Below are 11495 nucleotides of genomic sequence, written 5' to 3' on the forward strand. Positions count from 1 at the left end.
TGCTCCGCATACCCAGGCCATTTGAGAGAATAAGTTCACGGGATAATTCATATAAACATGATTATAAGTTGATCCCTTGACATTTGAAATGTAACTTAAAGCTTAAAGAGTTAGGAATAAGTACGTACAATTATTTATTTGCCAAACGGCAGTAATTTTCTTTAAATCTTCCAGTTGCGGTTGCTTCCGGGTGAGCGGATTCTCAGCAGCTTTCTCGTCTCCGCTCTGTTGCTATAACTCGTCAGGATTGTAGCACGTTCTCAGTGATGTGCTGGTCTGCGGCTGATGTAATGTGCGAGGTAAGCTGTCTGTGAAGCACTAGCCCAAGTGGAAAAATGTGCTGTTGCTGTCAGATCTCGATTGCCAAAAATTACATTGTGTTTGATGCAAAACCAACTCGACTAAATCAAAATAAAAAACACTGTAACTGTATATTTTTGTTTTCTCAAGCAAAGCCAATTTTAAAAGTCCACTGAAAACATGTCTTCTTACATTTTTGGTTATAGACAACGTATGTTGAAGATTTATTGTCTACGTTATTGCCTAAGCGGTAAATTAAAAAAAAAAGTTTATAAAAACGTGGGCTATATAACATTTTAATAATAACAAACATCATATTGTTCCCTTTGTTTTGCGTATGCTAGTGTCGCTTACAGTTAAAGTCCTTCTCTGATTTTATTATTGTTTGCAAGGTTGCAATGTTACTTTGCAATATTTTAAATATTTTTTTGGTATTTTGCATGGTCTGTTATTGGAATAGTGTCACCCGGGTGGGAATTTTAACACCTATTCACTGGAGAAAATTTTAGCGCTCCAAAAAAATAAAAATAAACAAATAGTTCCTTGTACTGCAGGTGCGTAGAGCCAGTAGGATATTTGAAAATGAGCAAGAGGGTGGCTAACCGCACACTGATCCACTCAAGACTAAAAAGTCTACAAAAACATCTTTTAAATGTTTATAAATTGCATTGTGCAAAAGTGCAAAGTGCATGTGAATTTTAAAAAATGGACACGAGCAAGCAAGCAAACGTTTCAGCACATTGCTATCTTCAGTGCTCTCATGTTTTTGTAGACTTTTTAGTCTTGAGTGGATCAGTGTGCAGTTAGCCACCCTCTTGCTCATTTTCAAAACTCCTATTCACTGGGAATAAAAAAATGATTTAGCAGATGCAGAGACATATAGAGCAGGGGAATCCCCCCATCTCCTCACCCTCTGATCATAACGTAACTACAGTGTAGATGTTATTTGGCAGTTTTTACTTGGAAAACCAGCTATATTTTTCTTGCATTCGAATAATGGATAAACTTGAAATAATAGAAGAAGGATTGGAGAAGATTAACATCCCGTGGTAACTAGGATTTACACAAGCTTCAGTCTGGATCCAGAACACCTGAGAAGAGATGATGCAACCCCTCAGAGGACCTCAGATGATGCCAACCCTGAAATAACTTACAGAACTACCACATTTAGCTATAAGTTTGATTGCATCATATAATAATTCCTGTTAATAGTGTTCATCGTCTGTTTTATTACGTCATTAACTGAAATGTTCCTACATTTCTGCCATATGCACGTCAATTTGACATACTCACCACTGATAAGCTACTACTAAATATATTGTAGAAACTTAATTTCCTGTAAAGCTGCTTTGCAACGATTTGTATCGTGAAAGGCGCTATTCAAATAAACTTGAATTGAATTGAATTTACAGACGCTCTCCCATCAATATATCCATTTACTGCATCGTCTCCCTCGAAGCGGCAGATTTCCTCAAAGAAACCTTTCATCTGTCACAAGAATCGCGAACAGCTCGATGAATCCTCCCGGTGCAACCGAGCGCGTTTCTAACGCACATGACATGATTCATATGTGAGGCGACTTAGAGCGTTATAAACTCTGTGCGATGCTCCAGCGTTCACTCTCAGCACATGACGGAGGCGATAGACACACAAACACGCTTCTGTCAGTTTAAGATGTTAGACCCCTGATGACTTTAAGTCAGTTTTGGAAAAATATCCTCCAGTGTCATGAAGAATCCACGGATTTTACCAATCAGAAGAGCATCGCACTGTAAATATGATATCTGCCATGATCATAACTGGGGTGAAGCATCTCAGGAGCCTTTTTTTTGTTTTGGCCATTGTGGTTTTCACTAGATAAAATTATGTCTGGATAAAAGTATTTGATCAATAAATGTCAAGTCAAGTCACCTTTATTTATACAGCGCTTTATACAATACTGATTGTGTCAAAGCAGCTTTTACCGAGTCAAACAGGAAAATAGTATGTGAATAATGCAAGAGGACAATAACAGAGTCATTTTTCAGCTAAAGTCAGTTCATTGATGATTCAGTGACGTCATCATCCAGTTCAGCTCTCTTCAATAGTGTCTGTGCAATCAGTCAAGCATCCCCAGCTAAAGAAATGGAGAAAAAAACCTTGGGAGAAAATGTAAATGTCTAGACCTCCATTGAGATGATAAAAAAATCAGCATGTTGAGAAAAGCACAGTTCAAACACCAGCCTTTGTAAATAATATACAGAAAAAAATAGCTTTTTCTTTTATTTATCTTTAAACAAATTTTTCTTTACGTTTATGTTGGTCGTTTTATTTATTAATGTTTCAAAGGCCACTTGTGTTACTGTAAACCTTACAATCACACATTAAAACACACATTCTCAGTGTTAGCATGCAAGAATGTGCTGTAAAGTAAGATAATAGATCTACTGTCCATCCAGCACAGACTGCCCCCGCCTGCAACTCACACACACTCACAGAACACTATTGTCCTGTCCTGCACAAAGAGTCCTGTAAGCATGAACACACACACACACACACACACACAGATAAGAGAGTCCCAGCACTGCCTCCCGTTCCTGTACCAGAGAAGCCGTATGTATTTCTGCTCATAACTCTTTTGTTGAAGATACTGCTGTTAATATTCATAAGTGTGGACTGAGCTTTTAATTCAAGCCTTATTATACGTGTTATTTTGTGGCCTGTTGAGTGGATGCTTATCGTCAAGTACTTTGGGTGTTTTATGTCAGGTTGTTTCCTAAGGTTTTTTGTTTGTTTGTTTTTTAAGATTTATGAAGTTTGACATGAAGAAGGTCAATATTGTTCATAATTAATTAGAATATATTTATATAGTGGCGTGCACTGGGGGCCGATGCTAAAGTGCTAGGTGCCCCCGGACCATGATTGTGCCCTTGTAACGCCACTTCTGTCATGTGTGAGCTCTGTCTGATCTGTATGAATGTACACAGACCGTAACACACTGATCGTTGAGCTCCAAACAGCAACTGAATGTCAGAGAGAAGAACATGACCACAGCTGTATTGAATTTGTGTCTGTTGTTCTTTTCATTTGCCAGTGGTGCAGTGTGTTTATTTCTTTACATGCCTTGTGGGAAGGACAGGTGAAGATCCAGGATGGAGGTACAAAAATAACAATGCAGGAATCAACCTATAATCAGATATTAAACTCAATCTACAGAGACAACAACCTCTAATCTGAAACTAAACTCAATCTACAGCGACTACAACCTCTAATCGGAAACTAAACTCAATCTACAGCGACTACAACCTCTAATCGGAAACTAAACTCAATCTACAGCGACTACAACCTCTAATCGGAAACTAAACTCAATCTACAGCGACTACAACCTCTAATCGGAAACTAAACTCAATCTACAGCGACTACAACCTCTAATCGGAAACTAAACTCAATCTACAGCGACTACAACCTCTAATCGGAAACTAAACTCAATCTACAGCGACTACAACCTCTAATCGGAAACTAAACTCAATCTACAGCGACTACAACCTCTAATCGGAAACTAAACTCAATCTACAGCGACTACAACCTCTAATCGGAAACTAAACTCAATCTACAGCGACTACAACCTCTAATCGGAAACTAAACTCAATCTACAGCGACTACAACCTCTAATCGGAAACTAAACTCAATCTACAGCGACTACAACCTCTAATCGGAAACTAAACTCAATCTACAGCGACTACAACCTCTAATCGGAAACTAAACTCAATCTACAGCGACTACAACCTCTAATCGGAAACTAAACTCAATCTACAGCGACTACAACCTCTAATCGGAAACTAAACTCAATCTACAGCGACTACAACCTCTAATCGGAAACTAAACTCAATCTACAGCGACTACAACCTCTAATCGGAAACTAAACTCAATCTACAGCGACTACAACCTCTAATCGGAAACTAAACTCAATCTACAGCGACTACAACCTCTAATCGGAAACTAAACTCAATCTACAGCGACTACAACCTCTAATCGGAAACTAAACTCAATCTACAGCGACTACAACCTCTAATCGGAAACTAAACTCAATCTACAGCGACTACAACCTCTAATCGGAAACTAAACTCAATCTACAGCGACTACAACCTCTAATCGGAAACTAAACTCAATCTACAGCGACTACAACCTCTAATCGGAAACTAAACTCAATCTACAGCGACTACAACCTCTAATCGGAAACTAAACTCAATCTACAGCGACTACAACCTCTAATCGGAAACTAAACTCAATCTACAGCGACTACAACCTCTAATCGGAAACTAAACTCAATCTACAGCGACTACAACCTCTAATCGGAAACTAAACTCAATCTACAGCGACTACAACCTCTAATCGGAAACTAAACTCAATCTACAGCGACTACAACCTCTAATCGGAAACTAAACTCAATCTACAGCGACTACAACCTCTAATCGGAAACTAAACTCAATCTACAGCGACTACAACCTCTAATCGGAAACTAAACTCAATCTACAGCGACTACAACCTCTAATCGGAAACTAAACTCAATCTACAGCGACTACAACCTCTAATCGGAAACTAAACTCAATCTACAGCGACTACAACCTCTAATCGGAAACTAAACTCAATCTACAGCGACTACAACCTCTAATCGGAAACTAAACTCAATCTACAGCGACTACAACCTCTAATCGGAAACTAAACTCAATCTACAGCGACTACAACCTCTAATCGGAAACTAAACTCAATCTACAGCGACTACAACCTCTAATCGGAAACTAAACTCAATCTACAGCGACTACAACCTCTAATCGGAAACTAAACTCAATCTACAGCGACTACAACCTCTAATCGGAAACTAAACTCAATCTACAGCGACTACAACCTCTAATCGGAAACTAAACTCAATCTACAGCGACTACAACCTCTAATCGGAAACTAAACTCAATCTACAGCGACTACAACCTCTAATCGGAAACTAAACTCAATCTACAGCGACTACAACCTCTAATCGGAAACTAAACTCAATCTACAGCGACTACAACCTCTAATCGGAAACTAAACTCAATCTACAGCGACTACAACCTCTAATCGGAAACTAAACTCAATCTACAGCGACTACAACCTCTAATCGGAAACTAAACTCAATCTACAGCGACTACAACCTCTAATCGGAAACTAAACTCAATCTACAGCGACTACAACCTCTAATCGGAAACTAAACTCAATCTACAGCGACTACAACCTCTAATCGGAAACTAAACTCAATCTACAGCGACTACAACCTCTAATCGGAAACTAAACTCAATCTACAGCGACTACAACCTCTAATCGGAAACTAAACTCAATCTACAGCGACTACAACCTCTAATCGGAAACTAAACTCAATCTACAGCGACTACAACCTCTAATCGGAAACTAAACTCAATCTACAGCGACTACAACCTCTAATCGGAAACTAAACTCAATCTACAGCGACTACAACCTCTAATCGGAAACTAAACTCAATCTACAGCGACTACAACCTCTAATCGGAAACTAAACTCAATCTACAGCGACTACAACCTCTAATCGGAAACTAAACTCAATCTACAGCGACTACAACCTCTAATCGGAAACTAAACTCAATCTACAGCGACTACAACCTCTAATCGGAAACTAAACTCAATCTACAGCGACTACAACCTCTAATCGGAAACTAAACTCAATCTACAGCGACTACAACCTCTAATCGGAAACTAAACTCAATCTACAGCGACTACAACCTCTAATCGGAAACTAAACTCAATCTACAGCGACTACAACCTCTAATCGGAAACTAAACTCAATCTACAGCGACTACAACCTCTAATCGGAAACTAAACTCAATCTACAGCGACTACAACCTCTAATCGGAAACTAAACTCAATCTACAGCGACTACAACCTCTAATCGGAAACTAAACTCAATCTACAGCGACTACAACCTCTAATCGGAAACTAAACTCAATCTACAGCGACTACAACCTCTAATCGGAAACTAAACTCAATCTACAGCGACTACAACCTCTGATCTGAAATAATAAACTTAAGCTACAGCAATTACACCTGAGAATTCAGTTCTGAGTTTTGCTTTGGCACACACTGCACTATCTATGTGACGCTGATTTTGAACATGTAGCTCATGTTCTTAAATAATCCTTGTTGGTCCTGGAGAAATAATTCAGCACATGGTGTTTTAGGGATGAGGAAAGTGCTGGTTTGGGGTGTCACTGGGTTTTCTGGGCCCCATGTACAGTGTATCGATTTGGCTCATCACGTCTCCAGGCCCCTGTACTCCGTCCCACCTCCCCACACTAGTGATGCCCCTGAGCTGATGTTTTGTGTTCGTAGGTTTATATCGTGGGGATCTGCATCGCAGTATGTGGAAACTTTCTCATCAGCATCTCCTTGAATATCCAGGTGATGCTCAGCTCGCTCACACAATCACACACACAAATGCTCTGTCAGTGTTTCGGTGCTGTGTGTTTGATGTTTAGAGGTCCTCTGCTAAACTGTTGTAGTGTCGCTGGTGTTTGTACAGAAATACACGCATGTGCGGCAGTCACAGCGAGGGACGAAGCCATACTACACCAGCCGTCTGTGGTGGTGCGGGATCCTGCTGATGGGTTTGGGGGAGCTGGGGAGCTTCGCTGCGTATGGATTCGCTCCGGCGTCGCTCATCGCTCCTCTCGGCTGTGTGTCTGTCATCGGTAAGACCTTTCCTCTGTTCATTAAAACACCACACAGTTGATCACGGGTCCAAATGCTGCAGTTCTGTAGTTCAAGAGTCAGTATTTTACTCTCCAAACAATGTTCAAAAGCATGAAAAGCTGGCTCTGTTTCTCTCTTTCAGTGAGTGCCGTCATTTCTGTGGTGTTCCTCAAGGAAACGTTACGGGCTTCAGATATCCTCGGTGAGAGAGTCCTTCTAACGTCTCATAATGAAGTTTTTCTCAGTCTTCTCTTGTTTTGTAGGAAATTAATTAAACTAATTAATAAAAATAATTAATAATTAAAGTTATATTATATATACAAATAAAGCAAGACTGGGGAAAGTTTGTAAAATCGTCAGTTCAACCAGTTATTACTGAGCTAAAGGGTCACTAAAACTCTCCCACATAGTTAAAACATTTTTAATTCTGTCATTAATTACTCACCCTCATGTCATTCCAAACCCGTAAGACCTTCGTTCATCTTCAGAAAACAAATTAAGATATTTCTGATGAAATCCGAGAGCTTTCTGTCCCTGCATAGACAGCAACGCAGCTGAAACGTTCAAGGCCCTGAAACGCAGTAAGGACATCGTTAAAATAGTCCATGTGACAGCAGTGGTTCAACTGTAATTTTATGAAGCTTCGAGAATACTTTTTGAGCGCAAAGAAAACAAAATTAACTTTATTCGACTTTATTCAACAATCACTTCTCTTCTGTGTCAGTCAATGAGCATTCATGACACGTGTGCATTCCTCTGCTCGTAAACAAGCCGCAGCGCATGCGTGTTCTACGTCAGAACGCCGGCTCCTGCGTCAGCAGCATCACACGCATGTGTCATGGCACTGTCGTGAACACGCGTCGAAGACTGACATGGAAGACAAGAAATTGTTGAATAAAGTCGCTATTTTTGTTTTCTTTGAGCAAGATAATACATGTAACACATTTCAATCAACTTTCCTCAGACTTAAGCGTTCTTGTAATGAAGGTGTTTTTGTTCACAGGAGGCGCTTTAGCGATGACCGGAACCTACTTTCTGGTGACATTCGCCCCTCATTCATCGCCTCACGTCACGGCCAACATGGTGGAGCGCTCGCTGGTCAGCTGGACCTTCCTGATTTACTTTGTGAGTCTGTTGTAATCTTGACCAAGATACAGTACAGCTAACCCATCACATTTTACAGAAGGTGGCATTAGTAAAGTGACACCTAGAGAAGTGAAATAAAGTCCTCGGCCGGCTTGAATGTCACTTAATCACATATAAATGACGTGGCTCTTCAGAACAAATCTTTTTCTGTCTCTCTCTGCAGACGTTTGAACTGATTCTCTTCGCTATCCTGATGTATTTGTATAAGTGCAGGAACATGAAACACATCGTGATCATGATGATCTTGGTGGCGTTACTCGGTAAGAACAGATTCTGGTCTCGTTGGTATGAAACTGAAGATGATGAGAAAGAAAACAGGTTATTCAATCACATCATTCAATTCTTCACTCACAAGAGCAGATGGAGAAAATGAAAATCAGTTTTTGAGACCTTTTATGTGCCATCAAGGAATCTGGTCATTTCATTACTTTGTTTTTTGATGAAAAAGAAGATAAATCTCAAGAGACTTCAGATCCACCAGAAATGGTTTAAGACCATTTAAATGTATCCAAATATCATTTCAAACCACAATATGCAGAACCACTCCAAAACCATCTCTCAGTTTTAGAACAGAAGTGTGTTTCTGTCTATAGAGATTAAAATAGTTTGATGATGATATTTATGATGATGAACAGAGTTTGTTGCAGCTTCGGTGACGGTGATCTCGGTGAAAGCGGTTTCAGGAATGATCACAGAGACGGTCCGTGGAAGTCACCTGCAGCTCACCTATCCCATCTTCTACATCATGTTCATCATCATGGTGACGTCCTGCGCCTTTCAGATCAAGTGCGTCTGACCCTTCACTGATCACTTACTGTGCTCAGAAGAATCCTGCTCATTTCTCTCCATTTGCTCAGGTTTCTGAATCAGGCCATGCAGATGTTCGACGCCACTGAGATCGTGCCCATCAATTATGTTTTCTTCACCGCGAGCGCCGTCGTAGCTGGTCAGTCGTTTAAATGTGTTTTGCTGAATAAAGACCAGTTGCTTTTCCTTCCTGGAAACACAAAACTGCTTAACAGAATATGTTTGTATTTCTAGGCATTTTATTTTATGAAGAATTTTATGGTTTATCTTTGATATACATCATCATGTTTGTGATCGGGTGAGCATTTCTCAAAGATTATTATAATTTAGAGCAATATTTGCCTGTGTGTTTGTGGTTTAAGATGTGTGTGTGTCACTCAGGTGTCTGCTGGCGTTTACTGGAGCGTTTCTAATCTAATGAAGGTGTTTTTGTTCACAGGAGGCGCTTTAGCGATGACCGGAACCTACTTTCTGGTGACATTCGCCCCTCATTCATCGCCTCACGTCACGGCCAACATGGTGGAGCGCTCGCTGGTCAGCTGGACCTTCCTGATTTACTTTGTGAGTCTGTTGTAATCTTGACCAAGATACAGTACAGCTAACCCATCACATTTTACAGAAGGTGGCATTAGTAAAGTGACACCTAGAGAAGTGAAATAAAGTCCTCGGCCGGCTTGAATGTCACTTAATCACATATAAATGACGTGGCTCTTCAGAACAAATCTTTTTCTGTCTCTCTCTGCAGACGTTTGAACTGATTCTCTTCGCTATCCTGATGTATTTGTATAAGTGCAGGAACATGAAACACATCGTGATCATGATGATCTTGGTGGCGTTACTCGGTAAGAACAGATTCTGGTCTCGTTGGTATGAAACTGAAGATGATGAGAAAGAAAACAGGTTATTCAATCACATCATTCAATTCTTCACTCACAAGAGCAGATGGAGAAAATGAAAATCAGTTTTTGAGACCTTTTATGTGCCATCAAGGAATCTGGTCATTTCATTACTTTGTTTTTTGATGAAAAAGAAGATAAATCTCAAGAGACTTCAGATCCACCAGAAATGGTTTAAGACCATTTAAATGTATCCAAATATCATTTCAAACCACAATATGCAGAACCACTCCAAAACCATCTCTCAGTTTTAGAACAGAAGTGTGTTTCTGTCTATAGAGATTAAAATAGTTTGATGATGATATTTATGATGATGAACAGGCAGCTTCGCAGCTTCGGTGACGGTGATCTCGGTGAAAGCGGTTTCAGGAATGATCACAGAGACGGTCCGTGGAAGTCATCACCTATCCCGGTGATCTCGGTGAAAGCGGTTTCAGGAATGATCACAGAGACGGTCCGTGGAAGTCACCTGCAGCTCACCTATCCCATCTTCTACATCATGTTCATCATCATGGTGACGTCCTGCGCCTTTCAGATCAAGTGCGTCTGACCCTTCACTGATCACTTACTGTGCTCAGAAGAATCCTGCTCATTTCTCTCCATTTGCTCAGGTTTCTGAATCAGGCCATGCAGATGTTCGACGCCACTGAGATCGTGCCCATCAATTATGTTTTCTTCACCGCGAGCGCCGTCGTAGCTGGTCAGTCGTTTAAATGCGTTTTGCTGAATAAAGACCAGTTGCTTTTCCTTCCTGGAAACACAAAACTGCTTAACAGAATATGTTTGTATTTCTAGGCATTTTATTTTATGAAGAATTTTATGGTTTATCTTTGATATACATCATCATGTTTGTGATCGGGTGAGCATTTCTCAAAGATCATTATAATTTAGAGCAATATTTGCCTGTGTGTTTGTGGTTTAAGATGTGTGTGTGTCACTCAGGTGTCTGCTGGCGTTTACTGGAGTGTTTCTAATCGCGAGAGCTCGTCCCAGAATCAAGATGGACCGCGTGTTCATTTCAATGGGCCAGATTCCAGGTATCCCGATAACCCCCGACAGCGATCGAGCCGTCACGAGTTCAGGATATAATGCGACTGTGTTTGTGTATTTCAGGCAAAAGCTGTACGGATAAAGTGCAGCCGCAATCAGACGACAGTAAATATGGAAAACTGGCGTCTAAACTCACGTGTAACAGCGGGATTGAGGACGAGCCGTAGACGGAGTGCCCCCTGCAGGAGGAACAGAGAACCACACTAACACTCAGTGTGTGTGCGACAGCGTGTGTGTGTGTGTGTGTGTGAGAGAGTGTGTGTGTGTGTGTGAGAGTGTGTGAGAGAGAGAGAGAGTGTGTGTGTGTGTGAGAGTGTGTGTGCGAGAGAGAGAGAGAGTGTGCGTCTGAGTGTGTGTGTGTGAGAGAGTGTGCGTCTGAGTGTGTGTGTGAGAGAGAGAGAGAGTGTGTGTGTGTGTGAGAGTGTGTGTGCGAGAGAGAGAGTGTGCGTCTGAGTGTGTGTGTGTGTGTGGGAGAGTGTGTGTGTGAGAGAGAGAGAGAGTGTGTGTGTGTGTGAGAGAGTGTGTGCGAGAGAGAGAGAGAGTGTGTGTCTGTGTGTGTGGGCGT

General features: G+C 40.9%; 1 protein-coding gene across 1 annotated transcript; it reads left to right on the plus strand.

Annotated features, from left to right (window-relative positions):
• The first annotated feature begins 2826 nt into the window (after nt 1-2826).
• On the plus strand, nt 2827-11202 carry LOC107594621 (NIPA-like protein 2). The gene is made up of 12 exons (XM_016284740.1): nt 2827-2892; nt 3374-3437; nt 6672-6740; nt 6862-7030; nt 7174-7233; nt 8035-8156; nt 8341-8437; nt 8825-8963; nt 9035-9123; nt 9219-9282; nt 10823-10917; nt 10994-11202. Exons 2-12 carry the CDS (start codon nt 3432-3434, stop codon nt 11095-11097), a joined length of 1014 nt encoding a protein of 337 aa, XP_016140226.1. The 5' UTR covers nt 2827-2892; nt 3374-3431; the 3' UTR covers nt 11098-11202.
• The last annotated feature ends 293 nt before the right edge of the window (nt 11203-11495 follow it).

Source organism: Sinocyclocheilus grahami, unplaced genomic scaffold (genome assembly GCF_001515645.1).
Source record: "Sinocyclocheilus grahami isolate Dianchi unplaced genomic scaffold, SAMN03320097.WGS_v1.1 scaffold187.1, whole genome shotgun sequence".
Classification (NCBI taxonomy): Eukaryota; Metazoa; Chordata; class Actinopteri; order Cypriniformes; family Cyprinidae; genus Sinocyclocheilus; species Sinocyclocheilus grahami.